An 18,299-nucleotide genomic window follows, 5' to 3' on the forward strand; every position below is an offset into this window, starting at 1 on the left:
GGCTTCGCAATTGAGTTAGAAAGAGAAAATGTGGAAAGAGAACCCAAAACCCAGAGACACTGGCCACTTTGACAGGTCTGATGGATGACTTGTTCTTATATTCGTGAATTAAGAGTGACAGAGTGAAAAACGAAGAGGCCAGGAGGTGGGGGGATGGGACATTGTTTTCTAGGCTAAGAAAGGGGTGGTGTCAAAAGTGGCTGACACGGATGAATGGACTTGGTGGGACAACTAGGGTCACTTCCTTAGACACAGTCAGGCTGGACCAGGCATTTGGGTTTGGATAGTTTCTAAGGGGGTTCTATTTTACCAACGTAGACATAAGCAAGTTATATATTGGTAAAATGTGTTTTCAGGAGTTAAGAATGACAATCACTGAAGCAGTGACGGTCAGTTCTCAGGAAAACACTCATAGTGATCTCACCAAGGGTGTGATTGTTCCCTTATCACCCACTTTCAGCCTCTTAGTGGCATCTTCAACCTTCCCCTTTCCTTTTTCCTTTTAGATTGTTCTGTGCCTGTATCCTATAAAACATAGCACCCCCCTTCTGTATTTTTATTTAACCTCAGGCTGTGACAACCTACCCCTCCTCTCATTCTGATAAGCAGCCTACATTTTGGATTTTGGACAGCCTCTTGGAGTCTGGGAACTCTACAATGACTAAATTACAAGTAGCTTAAAAACAACGTACAAACTTTGGGCTCCCCATGTCTTCCATCTCCTGGGACTCCCTCCAGAGGCTGTGGGGGACCTCAAGAGCCCCCAGCCTGGGAGTCCAAGGCAGCATCTTACTTGCATTCTGCCTGTGTGATTTGGAGAAGCCCAGAAGTATCTCAGAATCTGACTTTCCTCCTCCGTAAAATGAGGTTATGAAACCAGTGAATGCTCCTTTTCCTTTAGTATCTTTGCAGTTATAAACCCACAGAATCCATTGAGTTAGCTGACATCTCAGGCTCACTTCAACCTAGGCTTCCTTATTCTCTGTGTCTCTCAAGTGATTCATTTAATCTGTGGGTTGCTTCTTGGTAGACAAAAGTAAAAACACAAAAATCTCCAACTTTTCCTGGATAAAGCACAGAATATATACAGTAATAAACATTTCATGCGGGAAGTATGGTTAAGCAAAAATACTTTTTAAAGGGTCCTTACGGGTACGATAATGGAAAAAAGAAGAGTTGAGAAACTGATGTGGCCTCAGAACTGTGTGGTACCATGAGAGGTAATGGGCAATGGGAGTGAGTGATAGTACTTTTTTCTCTTTAGGAGCCGATCCAGAGGACAGCTGCTTTCTTGTATGGTTTCTTCCAAACCATGTGTCTTCTTTCCTTTTTTCTAAATCCTCCTAATGCTTTCTTTCAGTGGTTTATAGATATATCTACATATTCTGGCGGCCATGGCTTACTTTTGTGGTTCTCTTCCCTTTAGCTATGGCATCGCTGGCTCTACTAATGTGACAGGAGATCAGGTCAAGAAGCTGGACGTCCTCTCCAATGATCTGGTTATGAACATGCTAAAGTCGTCCTTCTCCACCTGTGTCCTTGTGTCTGAAGAAGACCAACATGCCATCATTGTAGAACCTGAGAAAAGAGTGGGTCTGGACTTCCACTGTGAAGGGTTTGAATGTAACCATCTTCCCTCTTAGCTGCATACATGACTTCACTTGTTTTTCCAAGCTGGGTTCCTAGGAATCACCTTAAATCACTCCTGTGGTCTTTTTGCTGATTCTCCCTTACCACCATATCTCAAATCTGTCCTCCAGTGCCATAGTTCAGGCCATCACCATCTCTCCATGGACACCCATTCCTACATTCTCATTGCCAGGTCCAAGGGCACTTCTGTAGACTCCTTCTTCTGCTACTTCTCCATCTGAATTTCGAATCTTCTCACGACCTTGCTACCAGTTTGAATCAGCTCCACTTTTTATCACTTTTTTCAACCATTGGAATTTATTATATGCCTATTGGTCTGATTGCTTCTTGAGGGGAGAGAATAAATGTGTCAGACAGTGGTGCTGAACCTATGGCAGGAGTGCCACAGCGGGCTGTTTGTATCACTGAAAGCTCTCAAAGGTTTACCATCACTGTATAGGGTCTTCACAACAGCAAGATTGTTAGAATAAAAGGGTATATACAGCTTTGATAAAATAATTGCAATTAAAGGTAACTTTTAGAAGTACAGTTATATGGGCTTACTGCTGTTCCCTGTTTGAGATGAAAAGGGGATGTGGAAGAGTAGATTTTGAGAGGAAACCAGAAGATATATTAAAGAGACTGCCTGTCTTGCCCTTATTAAGAGTGTGGGAGCCACATCTTATTAACTTGTTTTGCATCATGCCTAAAATAGCTAGCACTACATGTCAGATTAAAAGTTCATGTTTTGTTTTGTTTTGTTTTCCTTGCTGGACCTTTCATAGTCCTTGGCAATTTTAGGCACATGGAGTGAATTCAATGTTGAACATTCTCTGTCAGTCACCCCAAACTTCTCTGACCACAGTGTGCCTTCATGGTAGGCAGGTTTCCATTTTCCAGTTTACACCTTTTCTTGCATCACTGAGGGGGATTTTTAGAGAGCAACAGGTCAGGGAATTATAATCCGGTGTACAACATTTTAAAACCATATTTAAAGAGATTAACTTGGAGATAGAAAATTTCCCTGCAATGTGCTGGTAAACTGGCAAAAGAAAGAAAGAAAGAAAGAAAGAAAGAAAGAAAGAAAGAAAGAAAGAAAGAAAGAAAGAAAGAAAGAAAGAAAGGAAGGAAGGAAGGAAGGAAGGAAGGAAGGAAGGAAGGAAGGAAGGAAGGAAGGAAGAAAGAAAGAAATCAGCTTTATAATACCAAATTCAACGGTGTAAATACTCATAGAATGAGTTTAAGCTACCAGTGAAAGCATTGAAAGCAGAGTTGGAAGAGATTCCCACAGTTAGCTCTTGAGAGCTGATAGACACCAGGCAGCTCCAGCACACCGCTGACAATCCCATTCAAAGAATGAATCTTTGGCGGTCCCACTGAGGCCAAGGGCTATTTCCTTTGTAAGTCACACTTCAGATGTTGATGAGAACTCTCACTGCAGCCTCATGTGGCAGCTAGAAGAACTGCAGGAGACTTTTTTTTTTTTTACTGCTCTGAACCCCACGGAAGTTTTCCTCCCTTTACAAATAAAGAGAAACAAATGACTAACCTTATGTCCCTTTTTCCTTTGGTTTCCAGGACTCAAATGAAAATTATGATTCAACTATATAAATTGTCTGTATTCTTATCTGTATTCTTTCACTTTCCTCTATACTTCCTAATCTATATGGTATTTTCTTTGCCTACTGATCTTTTGGCTTATATATTCTCATAGCTTGTCTTCCCTAACCAAGTATAAATAGGTAAGACCCATGCTTCTTGAAATTCCCTCTAGAGTCTCATTTTTATGGGTGCTTCCTCTACCCCACCCCATTACCATATTTTAAAATTGAATTTCTTTTTCTTTGCTCAGGGTAAATATGTGGTCTGTTTTGATCCCCTTGATGGCTCTTCCAACATCGACTGCCTTGTATCCATTGGAACCATTTTTGGCATCTACAGAAAGGTAAAATGTACACCAAGTACCTGGTTTTGGATCCAGAGAAAAGTTAAGGAGTAGAGGAGACCCAGGCTTTTCACAATGGAGAAGAAGCGAGGATGTGCAGTGTAAAACTCTGAGGCTGGAATAGACTTGTTTGTCAAGGTCTGACTTTTCTAGCCTTAACTGTGCAGTAATGACACATGAAGTTATTAAAAGAAAATATAGTAGGAAAATGTGGGTGGAAATAGAAGAATATTTCCTTTATTAAATTGTATCTCCTTTATTTTATAATGGAAAACAGGTTTTTTTAAGACAGTATAGGGCAGATTAAGCAATTGTGTTATATAAACTAAGAATTGTGAGAGTATGACATTTGAGATTATTTATGTAAAATTGTTCTTTAAATCATCAAAATCAGGGGTCGACAACTCTGACAGGCCCTGCACTCCTCCTGTCACTTCCATCCACTGCCTCATTTGTATGACTATTACATTTTTAAATTTTAATTTTTTAAATGGTTGAAAAAAATCTAAAAAATAATATTATATTGGCCCATGCCATTTATTTTTTCACCAATCACAAATAATGTTTTACTTGCATGTGGTCATACTTGTTTGTTGACATCTTGCTTCTGGCTAATTTTTCGCTACATTGTCAGGGGTGAGTAGTTATGATAGAGACTGTGTGACCTGGGCAACCTAAAGTGTTTACTCTTTTTCCATTTATGCAAAAATTTGCCAACCCTGCTCTAAATCATAGAAAGCACACTGGTGTAAGGTGAGAACCCAGACTCCTGCCCTGTGTCTTTCCACTGTGTGACTTTGGCAGTTCCTCTACCTCCAAGAGCCTCTGTTCCTTCTGAGAGAGAGAGAGAGAGAGAGAGAGAGAGAGAGAGAGAGAGAGAGAGAGACACTCAGGTATATGGACAAATGAAAAATGGAATGAATACCTGTAGAGCTGCCATAAAATCTAAAATCCTGGTTTCAGCTCCTGTTTATTTTTTGCAATGCTGGGCACTGAGCCCAGGACCTCCTGCACACTAGGCAAATGCTCTACCACTTAGCCAGCCCCCAGCCAGGTCTTGGTTTAGTTGGGAATAAAGGCTTGCAGATGTTGGTTGTAGCTGAGCCTCCATTTCAGCCCCTGGATGCAGTGATTCGCTTAGCTGAACTCTATGCTAGGATACAGAGCCCATAACAAGAAGCAAGAATCCACGCCTGCCTTGCAAGCACAAGGTCCTGAGTTCGATCCCTGGTACCAGAAAAAAAAAAAAAACCAACAACAACAAAAAAGAAGCAAGAACTAAATTCACACTTTATTTCTAAAAGGGATTTGTTGTCTACTACTGTGTGTAATTTCCTTTCAAACATATAGCAGGTAGAACCAATGGGACACTTATCATCAGTCACAGGAACGTGTTTTGCTTTTGTCTTGAGTGACAGGCAGATAAACATCAAAATCAGTTCAGTAATAGAATCATATCAGATAGGCAGATAGAGAGATTTACTTCTCTTCCAAATCATGCCAAGAAGCATCCCATTCCTGTGACAGACGCAGAGAGATGTAATTTCCCCTCCAAAGTTTCAAATCTGTAGAGGAGCAAGAGAGATTTGCAGCACGGCCCCTCCTTGTGGAGAGAGACCTCTGGTTAATGATGACCAAAACTGAAGCAGCACTGATGTTTTCCCGCCCCATGTACACTTCAACCCCCTGAAATAAAATATTTTTACGAAAAAAAACTACCTAGAAAATTGAGACACTGGCTATCAACTAAAAAATAAAATCAAACCAACTTGCAACACTAGCTTGGACAATGCATCCTAGAACCACTCCACAATTAGACCTGACAGTCTTCTCAGTCAATCTGAAGTGATTCTCCTAAAAGACTAAAAGAGACGATGTGTGTGATGCAGGTCTCAAGTCATTGCAGGTGAGGGTTAGCGTTCCTTAGTGCATGCAAGGACATGGAAGTATAACAGTGTTTGGTGGCAGTATTTCTGTTTACTTCTGTGCCTTTGCCACAGGCAGGCATGGATGGTTCTGGGCAAGGCAAATCTCTGTGATACTCTACTTGGTGGAGATCTGGTTCCTCGAAGACTCAGTGACTGCGAGGAGAGGCTACCTCCACGTCCTCTCAATATGTCACTGGCTTCGATGACTCTTGGACAGGTGGTCCATATTGACAAAGGCTACTAATGTCTCTTTTTTTCAAAATTTGCCATTTAGGGAAAACAACTCAATTTTTGGATCCTGTGTTTAGTCTCTGTGCAGTTACACTGCACTATCTGGTATATACAAACAAACTAAATCAAATAATATAATTTAACCAATTAACCAACTAGTCACCCAGATGAAAACCATGAGGAGTAGGAGTAGTGGGAAAAATGGAGAGAAAAAATTGTTTATTCTCCCTTATATATGAGCAGTTCTTAAACTTTAGTCCAAGCATCATCTATAGTGCTTGATATAATCCAGATCCCCAGGAGCCATCATGGAAAGTCTAACTTAGGAAGTGTAGGGTGCAGCTACATTTCTAATATATCTCAGGTGATTCTGATGCTGATGGTCTAGGAGCCACATTTTCAAAAGTTATAGAGAGAAATGATCTGGAATATTTTTGCTGGGTGACCTCCTTCTCCCACTTCATGATATAGATATTCATAGTTTCTGGAATCTCCAACTGTGAAAGAAATAGAAGAAATTGGGGGAAATTGGCCATTTTAGTTTCTGTTTAAAATCAAGCAAAGAGCATTCAAACTGCAAGATGTGTTTGGAGCCATTTTGAAGACTGAAGAAACCAATCAAGGGTTAATAAAGAAGATCATTATCAATAAGAAATCACTGATTAGAAGCCACCTCCTTAAGGTATTCCCTTTACTAGGATCAGACAAACTGAGTCACGTGACTCAGAGGGTTATGTTTTAATTTGGATGATAATGTTTTAATTTTAATAATAAAGACTGGAGGATTTCCTAAGTGTAGGTGTGGTTTAGTTACATTTTGGGGTGTATGCACATATGCATATGGATTTCTACTGGTTTGTGAGGTAGTAGATGTTTTCTTTCTTGTTAAATTGGCATAATAGTTGTATATATGTATGGGGTACCATGTGATGTTTTGATACATGCATACAATGTGTACAGTTATCGCTTCTCAGCCTTTTGGCTAAGATCAAGTTGCAACAGTATAATGTGTACTGTTCAAATCAGGGTATGCAATCTTTCTCCTCAAAGATTTATCATTTTTTTGTAGTGAGAACATTTAAAATCCTTTCTCTGGCTTTTTTGAAATATGCAGTGCATTACTGTCATTTACAATCCACCTGCTGTGCCATAGAACACCAGAACTTGTTGCTTTTATCTAAAGTGACTTAGGACTCATTGCCCAACCTTTGCCCATCTCGCCCTCCCCATCCCCCTGCCTTCTGGAAACCATTTTACTTTCAACTTGTATGAAATCAGCTTTAAAATGTGTTTCTTACTGTGGGTCATGGTTAAAAAAAATTAGACACCATCTGTTATACCCTGTAATGACTTCTGGGTAATATCCCAAATACCCATATTTCTGAGAATTTCTCTAATGTGAGAGTGATATGACCACACTGCTCAGTGGGGTTTGTGCTGCGATTGGCAAGAACTCATGAAATCGATTTCCTCACCAGACTCACTGCCCTGCAGCCCACATTAATTTGCTTAAATAAAGATGGAGTAGGCAGGTGAAAGACATTGATTCCCATAATCAGATTAAATTAGTGAGAACTGGCAAGAAGGCATGCTATTTTTTGGAAGTGATAATGGAGAGATGAGGGAATATCAAATTAGAAAAATGGGAGAAGGGCCCTCATTGGAAAGAAGGATCCAGATGCAGGAAATTCGGGGTCTGGTGGGAAGGCTGCTGTGGTAATATAATCAGGTTGTTACTGATGTGTGGAGGAAGGCCCGCTGGGAAGAGGCCCTGTTTCATTAAAAGAACACCTTGACAGTGCATCCTGCTTATGGCTAACAGAAAAGGGCCACAAAACAAAACAGAAACATTTTTTTCTCTCTCCTGCTTGCTCTAGCAATCTACTGAGGAGCCTTCCGAGAAGGACGCACTGCAGCCAGGCCGGGACCTGGTGGCAGCTGGCTACGCCCTCTACGGCAGCGCCACCATGTTGGTTCTCGCCCTGGAGAGTGGTGTCAACTGCTTCATGCTGGACCCGGTGAGCACTCTTGTAGGGTGCCAGTGTGTGGCTGGCAGCTATGAGTTGTGTGTGTGTGTGCATGTGTGAGCAGAAGTAGGTAGTGGTAGGAAATGAGGCCCATGGAGAGATGGAGGTGGGTGAGAGGGGGAGGGAGAGAGAGCAAGATGAGAAGAACATAGAAGTAAGAAATGATGTCTGTGCGGAGCAGAAGAGTCCTTTCTCCAAGATGAATTTTTAAAACAGTCATTATTCCAAATGACTCCAATGCCCATGTGCACTGGCAGACCATATAAATGGGTGAAGTGTGCTGGGGAAGGAGGGCCAGAGGCTCTGGCAGGGCAGGGTGAACCAGAGGAGCACAGCAGTTTTTCCTACTTGGGAATAGAGGCCCAGTCTTTCAAGGGCTCCCAATGTTTCAAGAAACACAGGATTAAAAAAAGAAGTAAAAAACACTGCTGGCTGACTCACATTTATGTGCCAGAAGGGGCCTGTAGTTGGTCTGTTTGCCACCCACTAGATCCATTCCTAGCCTTTCTGTCTTAGCACCAGAAGGCTGTTTCCCTGAGGTGAACGGGTGCCCAGCTGAAGTGGTGCATATCACTGATTCTTCAAAAATAGCTACCAGATCAGGGGTTTAGCTCAGTGGTTCCACCGCCTGCCTCGCAAATACAAGGTCCAGAGTTCGATCCCCAGTACCAAAAAATAAAAAAGCTACCAAATTGATTTTGCTCTGTGTGTATGTACAAAAACCTGCAGTTAACCTTTGTGGTTTTGGGGTTTTTTTGATACCGGGGATCGAACTCGGGTCCTTGTGCTTGTGCAGCACGCGGCGAAACCTCTAAGCTAAATCCCCAGCAACCCTTGTGGTTTTGATAAGGCTTTGATGAACTCAAAGGAAATGAAAATAAAGAAGGGAATGAAGATTTAGCTCAGTGGTTCCGGTGGCGCCTGCTGCGCAAGGTCCCAAGTTCCATCCCTGGTACCAAAAAAAAAAAAAAGAGAAAGAAAGAAAGAAGGGAATGAAGATAATTCTTTAGTGTACCTTATAGAGAAAAGTGCCCTTCCAGAGAGAAGTCCATGGTGCCATTAATAGATGCTCATTGAATGATGAATGTCAGTATATTGTATACCTTAAATGTACCAATAAAATTAATTTTTAAAAAATAGATGCACACTGAGGTCAGGGATTTAGCTCAGTGGCATCACACCTGCCTCACAAGCACAAGGTCCTGAGTTCAATCCCCAGCACCAAAAAAAAGAAAAAAAAAAAGATGTTCATTGACAGTTTTTTTACACGTCCACTAAATCTGTCCATTATTTATTTATTCCGTTAGATGAAAGTTTCAACAGAGCAGGTAAATTAGGGAAACAAATCTCCTTAAATATTTGGTGCAACTAAAGGCACACTGAAACACATCCTCAAAAGAATCACCGTTAACATACTGGTACATTCTTTATGCATGTAGTCCAGGGTGCCAAGGGGAAAAGAATTGGATTTCTAAATTCCTTTTATTGTATAAATGTCTTCATATGATGCTAATGAAACACTTTATGCAAATTTTTTAAGTGAACACCAAGTACAAACTGCAACCTGGAAACTTCTGTGAGAAGCAGGTTGTTGGGGAGCCTGCAGGCAGCGTGCATGGCAGATGGTGTAAATCAGAACACAGGCTACTTTTGATTCGGGCACTCTTCACTGAACTGGACTTTCACCTCCTTGGAAACATGAGAACTCCAGTAAACAAGGGCGGGGTAATAGCGATAGTTAAAGTCTCTGAATGAGGTAACTTCAGAGGAAAACAGCAGCAGAACCCGAGTAAAGTTCAGTCTGAGCCCAGAACATAGCTTCTGAAGTCAGGGCTATGTCTCTCCTGATATTTCTCCTGGCCAGACATTGGCAGCTTCCCCAGATAATCTCCTAGTGCCTCCTCTGTGACCTCTGAATGATAGACATGTAGAAAAAGAATCAAATCTCTCCTTGTTTACAGTTTGCAGCTGGGTGTCTCCAAGAGTGAGTTTTTGTGCATTTGATAGTCTTTATCCCTCTTCAGATCTGAATGTTTGAAAGAACAATAGAGGATGCTGTAATACTCCCCTGCTCTGGATCTCAGCTCTTCTGCTCACTGGTGTTGGAGGAGGGGGAGCCTCCTACCAAGGAGATGCTAGGCATTAAGTGCTTCTTCTCCCTTTTGGCTTGCTCCAAGGTCAGGCTGATGGTTTCTGCTAAAACCACCACGGTAGAACTGCACGTGTTTAAAGCTGGAGAAATGCGCCTTCATCGTGGTTTTATGCCTCTTGTTGCCATCAGAGGAGACGCCCCTCCTGCACACTCTGACTTAATCTGGGCTCTAGGAGAGGGTGCCTGGAACAAAGGGCCTCCTGAGCTCTGCACACAGTACCTGGTGTTCTTGGGAAGGCATTTATTTCATTTTGCTGATTATAAAAGAATATTACTATAGATTTGTTGACAACATTTTTGGAAATACAAAAAAAGGCGTAAGGTAAAAATCACAATGATACCCTTCAGTGACCACTGTTAATTCTAGTTTTCTCTTTATCCCTCTCTCCTTCTTCTTTCTTTCTTTCTATTTTCAACATAATTCATATCTTTAATAAGCAATCTCTGTTATGAGAAATAAATGCCTGGTCCTGTCTTCTTAACTCCTATCTCAATCAAGCCCTCCCTCCCAAAGGATCAAAGCCTCAATCATGCAAATAAGTTTCCTATAAAGTACTAAAACTCAAAAGGCATAAGTAAGCTCAGTGCTGGGCTGTGTGGGAGGTGGTGTTCTGAGCCAAACTTTGTGCATCAACGAGGCAAGGTGTTTGAAGTGCTAGAAGCTCGGGCTCAAAACTCAGAGTTCCACATTGTGAACACACAAAACACTCAAAAGGAACAGTTTTCATCAAGATTGAACTGTAAAGTCAAGTAGAGGACTGTGATTCTACAGTCACCTGACTCCCAACATCCCACCTCCCAGCCGCACCAAGTTGTATGTGTATAAATGCACACATATCTTCTATTGATTTGAACACATAATTATTATTCTTGCTTTGATTTTTGCTGTTGCTTCACACATTTCTGGCCTTTCTATGTCTGTATGGTTCCTTTCTTGTTTAGCTGAAGTCATTTGCAAACTCAGTCAAAAGTCTTCTTTGCCTGTCCATTGATTTTAGCAACATCCACTTACTTGCTCCTTCTTGCCCAATTGCCGTTATACTCATTCTGACCATTCTTTCTTCCCACACACTGTTCACAATACTTGGAGTGTTTTGCAGGAGTCACTGATGTCCCAGGATGAGGTGACCACAGCCCTTGTGTCTCCTACTTCAGCCCACCCCAGCCAGCCCATTGTTATCTGCCTTTCTTTCCTTGTTTCAAAGGCTATTGGGGAGTTCATTTTGGTGGACAAGAATGTGAAGATCAAAAAGAAAGGTAAAATCTACAGCCTCAATGAAGGCTACGCCAAGGACTTTGACCCTGCCATCACCGAGTACATCCAGAGAAAGAAGTTTCCTTCAGTAAGCGAGGGGACGGGGGATGGGGTGGGACAGTGTCACTTTCCAGGCATTTGGCACCAGGGGCAGCTCTGGGGAATGGGTATCCCCAGAGAAGAAAAGGGACCACTGGGATTGAGAAGGGCCCTGGACTTCATCTGGGATTCAGGTTGTGTATCTATTGATCATGATTTATCCTAGAGGTGAAAAGAGGTAGAAGGTAGAAGTGAACTGGATTTCAGTCTGCCCTGAGCCTGTGATTAAGTTCTCATCTAGGAACCAGGGACTAGAATTCTTGCCCTGAGATATCAAAATGGTAGTGTTATTTCAGTCCTTGCCATTTTCTCTTGGCAAAAGAAAATTAAGATAATAAAGTTAACCGGATGAATGAGTTCATGGCAATAGACATTTCCACTTTTGGGGTCCTTGATCCCTGATAGTACAAAATGTGGTGCTCCCACCCTGGGACCTCCTGCCATGTTGTATCTGTTCCTCCAGGCCTACCTCTGTGATGAATTTCTATCAGCTGTCTGAAAGTGGAGAGTGTCCTTCTCTGTATCTCTCTAAAGAGATTACAAATTCATGAATACGAAGAGAAGTGACTAACTGGAGAAATATCTAATTTTGTTATATCCTTGCTTAAAAGCCATCAATGGCTGATGTTTTCTGAGGATGAAGCCCACATGTCATTAGCATGGCACTGAGGGCCCTCAGAGCTGGCCCTGGAATGTCTCTCTAGCTTAACTGCTTCTCTTTTCTCTTTGCCCTTGTTGCTCTCCCATCCCAACCCCGGCACATATGTATTCCTGTAGTCCCTGTGTCAACAGCATTGCCCTTTCTGTGTGGCTAAATCTTTGCTTGGAAAGATTCCTCTTCATTCCTGCCCAGCTCCTTAGTTTAGTAACATCCTTTTTCAACCTTCAAGTCCTGCTAAATGTTACAATTTTTGTGATGCCTGCTCCTACCCTATAGCCACAACCACACCCTCTCTGGAGCCTCTGCCAGTCATTTGACCTATTGCGAGATGGGTAGCAGGAACTCTCCATTTTCTATTTTCTGCTTCTTAGGAACAGTATTTTCATTATATTTCTTATTACAATTCCAAACACACACCTTATTGGTGCTCAATAAATGATTGTGGAATTAAATTAGCATAAGGCATGAAGAGAACGTTCTTTATGTTCTGCAACCTTTATAATGCTGTTTGTAACCTTGTAGGATAATTCAGCTCCCTATGGCGCCCGGTATGTGGGCTCCATGGTGGCAGATGTGCACCGCACTCTGGTCTACGGAGGGATCTTTTTATACCCTGCTAACAAGAAAAGCCCCAGGGGGAAGGTAAGCACATCCCCTGAAAAGTGACTGAGATGGAGTGGATTTCATTTTCAGCCTGGGGAATTTGAGTTCATTAGGAAGAAAAAAAGGTTATGACATCTGTTATGCAGTCCAGCTGGTTTCTTGGGATATCTGTGGCATATTCCTTTCTAGGTTCAAGATAAAGCCAGGCCATATCAAGTAAACATGAAAATGTTCTCTTGAGAGACCTTCCAATGCTATGGCAAAAGAGAATTAATGGAGTTATGGTCAGGAGGAGACTGAAAGTACTTAGAGCTTCCACTGGGTATGTGGTTTGGCTTGAACAAAATGAGTTCCATTCATAAAGTGCAATAAAATAGTCCAGTCTCATTACCAAGACAGCACATCAAATATGTGTTGCCAAGAGAGATCTTCTTTGATTGCTTTCAAAAGACCTAAAGTAGAAATAACTAATGAGTCTGACATTTGCTACTTGGAAAATGATACCTTTTAAGGGAAGACAGAATCCTAGGACACCTGGAGCTTTCAGGTAAGCTGTTCCCACAGACTCTGCTGCCCCAGCACCAGTGGTGTTCCCAGCATGCCACAAGGTGGACTGTGCTTTCTTTTGCTGGCTAAGGGACACCCTTTTCTTCTATGCCAGGTGACCATTATGTCTGCTTTATTTTTCCAATTGATAGATTGCCTATTTTTTAAATGTTCTTAGTTACTTTTTCATTGCTGGGACAAAATACCCAACACCCACAACTTAAAGGAAGAAAGGTTTTTGTTTGTTTGTTTGTTTTGTTTTTTTGGTGCTGGGAATCAAACTCAGGTCCTTGTGCTTGCTCAGCAGGTGGTGAAACCACTGAGCTAAATCCCCGGCCCTGGAAGAAAGGTTTATTTCAGCTCACAGGTTGTAGATGTTTCAGTCCATAGTCATTTGGCTCCAAGGTAGGGCAGCATGGCAGAGGGGCATCACAGAGGAGAAACAGTCCATGGCGGGGCAGGCAAGAAGCAGCATCTTCTTTCTTCTTTTCCTTTTATATTCCATCCAGGCTACAAGCCTATTTGTTGGTGTCACTCACACCCAGGACGGGTCTTCCCTCTTCAGTAAGTCTGTCACTCACACTCAGAACTGTGCTGAATCAATCAGTGGACTGATCTGGTATCACACACCCATGACCCAGTGTCACACACCCAGGATCTAGTCACCTCCCAAAGCCCCACCTATGAGTCCATGGGCTGTGTAGATGTAAGCCATAACAGTAAGAGAAGGAATAAGAACAACAATCCCCTAAAGATAGAAATTGATGTATTTTGGACATACTGAGTCCATTTCACTGAAGGCATCCTTCTAAACATAAGGAAGGCATCAGTCTTGCTGTAGCCACTTCATGTATCCAACCTATTTGATTAGCCTGATTTCAGCACTTTTCTTTAATGCCTCAAAAAATTGTACCTTAACACAAATGTTGAGGCACCTCCTATTTTTTTCAGTTTTTCAAATCTGGCACTGACACCTATAAGGAAATAGAGTCAGGAAACACCTGCACAAAGCTGTCTGCTCAGTAGGCAGACTGCATGAAAATGCATATGACAAAAAGTTAATATTTAAAAGCAAATGCCAAGATGTATAATACACTAAATCCCAACCCCAGGGCCTTAGGAGAATTGTAAAAGGAATGCACACAGAGTTGCAAACAATATTACACTGTTTGGAGGAGCCAGTCTGCTTTCCAGATGTCTGCAGCCCAGACACTACTGTGCATTTTTTAAAAATGCTTTTAGAATAGGCAAAGCTCCATCCAAAACACATACAGAATCACTCATTAAGTTCAATTTCTGTGCTATAAAGAGAAGGGAACCGTCAATACTGCCAAAATGTCATTCTGTCCTGGATCCAGGTGGTCTGACTCACGTTCAAATCAGGTACTCTATTGCTAGCTCTGGCTTAGTGAAGAGTTTTAATTTAACCAAATGGTTAATCATTTGTCTCAGACACAGCCTGGAGTGGTAGGGAACTTCTGTAATCTCCTCGAAGGAAAAAGAGAAGATTGGCTACCTTGGAAATTCCCACCAGTTTTGCAGTGTTTTGCATAGAACAAGATCCCTGTCTTTGTAACACCTTCTCATTTGAGGATGCTGGTCTTGGGTCTTGTTTTCCAGTTGAGACTACTGTATGAATGTAACCCAATGGCCTTCGTCATGGAGAAGGCAGGAGGACTGGCCACTACGGGGAAGGAAGCGGTACTAGACATCGTTCCCACTGATATCCACCAGCGAGCACCAGTCATCCTGGGGTCCCCTGATGATGTGAGGGAATTCCTGGAAGTATATAAGAAGCACTCTGCCAAATGAAGAACTGGTCTTGCCCTCACCCCAAAGAGTTGCCTCACACAGCACTACCGCATTCCGATTGTGCATTGTATGTGCCTAGCCAGCAGACATGAAATGCATGGATACTTTCACCATTTAATGCTCTGTAATGCTTGGTGCTACCTGACCCAAGTGTTATCTCAATAACGCCACTGGTGAGAAAAATATATTTTGAGTGGAGGGAGGAGAAATAAACACATTCTTCCATTTTAAAGAAGTATTCATTGCTTTGTATCAAATAATAATGATGATGGTAACAATTCATCATTATCTAGTGTTAGATAACTCATTTAATCTTCACAACGACCTTATGAACTGAGTACTATCAGTAATCCATTTTAAAGGTGATGAAATGAAGAACTGACCATTAGCCAATGAGTGGCAGAGCTGAGATTTGAACCCAGCCAAAACACAGAACAGTGGCCAGTGGATTCTGGCCACTAAACTCAACTTCTCCTACATGTTGTCCCATTCAGATAATAAGGCTGTAAATGCCCCCCTAGGGATGGAAGCATTACTTAGTTAATGTGATAGCTGTGTATGGTTTGGCTTCCCAACCATAGCTATAATTATCTGAGTCACAAATGAAAGTTTACATTACGATGTGATAGTAATTTTTCTGCAAAAGCACAGAACATTATTGAACTAATAAAGTCTAACATGTCCTGGGGTCTCATTACCACAAGGGAAATGACTCATTATGAAAATCAGATTTAAGAAAATACAATATGTGGCAAGGAAGTATGTTTCTCCCTAAGTTCCCTCTATAAACACTTTACTTCTTAGCTAATTTTGGTTCTTTCTAGACCAGAAGTTCAAGATTATGGCAAGTTTTATCAAATGTTAAGTAACACCTGTGGCCTTTCTTGAGCTCTACATTTATAAATGCGTGTGAGGGGGCCAGAGATTTAGCTCAGTGGTTCTGCCGCCTGCCTTGAAAGCACAAGGGCCCAAGTTCGATCCCCGGTACCTAAAAAAAAAAAAATGTGTGTAAACCAAATGTACATCTTTACTTGTGAACTTAAAATAGGTGTCCATGTAAATCCTGTTCCTTTCTTTCCAAACACTCCCAACAAACTCCATGAACAGCTGGATCCTAAGTGTTGGAGTTGCTTTGTCCCCTGGCTGAAGCCAAACCCCACTCCACATGCCAGCCATGGCTGACTTTCCCAAGAAAGTCCCTGACTCACAAAACTCTTTTGATTTGTAACTTTCTTGTGGCTCAGGTGGTTTCTGGTTCTCAAAGCATAAAAGGAAACACAGTCTGGGAGCTTCTTCCTATGGTTGAGACAAACACAGGGTGGGTGGGCCAGGGATTTGGCTCAGCGGCACAGCACCTATCTGGTAAGTGTGAGGTCCTGAGTTCGATCCCTGGTACCAAAAAAACAAAAAAAAAAAAACAAAACAAAAACCCACAGGGTGGGAATAACAATCCCCTAAACTTGGACCATGATGAAACAAGCAAAATAACAAAAGACCCATTTCCTCTGCTTCTGTTTGTATGTTCTATATGATGTCTTTTGACTGAGATCTGCCTCATTTAATGGAAGATTCTCAGGTGATGCTTATTTGCATTCTACTGTGGATACATCCAAGGCCTCTCTGCATCCTGCTCTGAGAAAGATAGTCATAGATCTACAGAAATGGCAGCACAAACTGATTCACTCTGATGATTCTTAGACTCTCAGAGTTGGATTTGACCTTGGAGATTCTTGGATGCTGCCCTTGGACAGATGAGGGTAAAGGGATCGCATCCAGTGAGTATCATGTAGGGATGCACAAAAACTCAGGCTCCCTGTCATACTGGAGACCTTTTCTACTCCTAATCAGACATATAATGTTCTTTTAACAAAGGGAAACCTCCCTTTCTAGTCACACACATATTTGGGTACTAGCAATTTTCTATTGACTTCCTCAATATTAGCAGGATTTGTAGAGACCCCATTTCTTCCCTATCCCAACCACAAGCCTGATCTTTGCTCATAGAGCTTTTGTGGCCATAGCACACTCACCTTCCAAGTTAAGGCCATACTTGGCCTTCAGCCTAAATTCTAAGTGTGTTAAAGCAAATTAGCAGAGAGGCATTTCTCCACAATAGTGCACTTGCTGCCTTGTATCCATCACCAGAAGCTAAGAAACATCCTTCTGGTGTGACTCAAGCCCACAGCAGGTTAGACACAGCTTATGCCATAGGGCATTTGACAGAACAGCATCCAGACTAGGGTGGGATAGGGAAACAGGAGCACCATTGGTTACCAAAGCCCCCAGCATGACTGTGGCCTATTCCCCAACTTCAGAATTGGGAATAATTTCAAGATGCCTGTGGTTAAATGGTAGCCCCAAACACATGCCCATGTCCAAATGTCTGGGACCTTTGAATGTGACCTTATTCTTTGCAGATGTAATTAAATTAAGAATTTCGAGATGAGATCATCCTAGATTACTATGTGGTTCTTAAATTCAAGAAGTGACCTCAACATTCAAGAGATGCAGATGAAAACAACACTGAGATTCCACCTCACCCCACAAAGAATGGCTGCTATCAAGAAATCAACCAATAACAAATGCTGGTGGGGGTGTGGAGAGAAAGGAACCCTTCTCCATTGTTGGTGGGAGTGCAGACTGGTGCAACCACTGTGGAAATCAGTATGGAGATACCTCAAAGAACTAGGGCTAGAGGTCCCATGTGACTCAGACATTCCCCTGCTGGGTATCTTCCCCACAGAATTAAAAGAATCATACCACAGTGATATATGTGTGCCCATGTTTATAGCGGCACAGTTTGTAATAGCTAAAGCTTGGAATCAGCTTAAGTGCCCATCAACTGGAAACTGGATAAAGAAGATGCGGCTTTTTATAAAATGGAGTGCTACTCAGCCATAAAGAATGAGAAACTAGAGACATTTATAGCTAAATGGATGCACATTAAGGCCATCCTCTTGAGTGAAATAAATAGGACATACATGTATAAATACCGAATAGTTTCTTTAGTGTGAGAAACTGAAAGTGTAAATAAGGATTAAAATGAATAATTGATAATTTAAAATAGGAAGAAAAGGTCCAAAGGGGAAGGGGAAGTTGGAGGGATAGGGGAAAGGAAAAATTATGAGAAAAGGAAAAAATGGAAACAAAGTCTTTGTAAATAGGGAAGGGTGGAGGGGGTGAAGGGAGCACAGGGAATGGGGAAGAAATAAGAACAAAGATACATCATGTACAGGTACAAATACCCAATGATAAATGTAAATGTATACCTAAAATGTACCAATAAAAGAATTTAAGCAAAAAAAAAAAAGAAGTGACCTCAAAAGAGACACACAGGGCCAGGGATTTAGCTCAGTGGTTTCACTGTCTGCTGCACAAGCTCAAGGACCCAAGTTCGATCCCCAGTACCAA

The 18,299-nt window shown here is 41.8% G+C and overlaps 1 protein-coding gene across 1 annotated transcript in view; it reads left to right on the top strand.

Moving 5' to 3' along the window:
* Positions 1–15,123, top strand: part of Fbp1 (fructose-bisphosphatase 1) — a 28,510-nt gene extending 13,387 nt beyond the window's left edge. The window contains exons 2-7 of the mRNA XM_004846079.4: positions 1,427–1,589; positions 3,482–3,574; positions 7,611–7,751; positions 11,118–11,255; positions 12,450–12,569; positions 14,697–15,123. Of these exons, the coding sequence (XP_004846136.1) occupies positions 1,427–1,589; positions 3,482–3,574; positions 7,611–7,751; positions 11,118–11,255; positions 12,450–12,569; positions 14,697–14,888 (847 nt within the window). The 3' untranslated portion in view covers positions 14,889–15,123. The remainder of the gene's footprint in view (positions 1–1,426; positions 1,590–3,481; positions 3,575–7,610; positions 7,752–11,117; positions 11,256–12,449; positions 12,570–14,696) is intronic.
* The last annotated feature ends 3,176 nt before the right edge of the window (positions 15,124–18,299 follow it).

Source organism: Heterocephalus glaber, unplaced genomic scaffold (genome assembly GCF_053883595.1).
Source record: "Heterocephalus glaber isolate CG9 unplaced genomic scaffold, H.glaber_assembly_v1.0 deba00000594, whole genome shotgun sequence".
Taxonomy (NCBI): Eukaryota; Metazoa; Chordata; class Mammalia; order Rodentia; family Bathyergidae; genus Heterocephalus; species Heterocephalus glaber.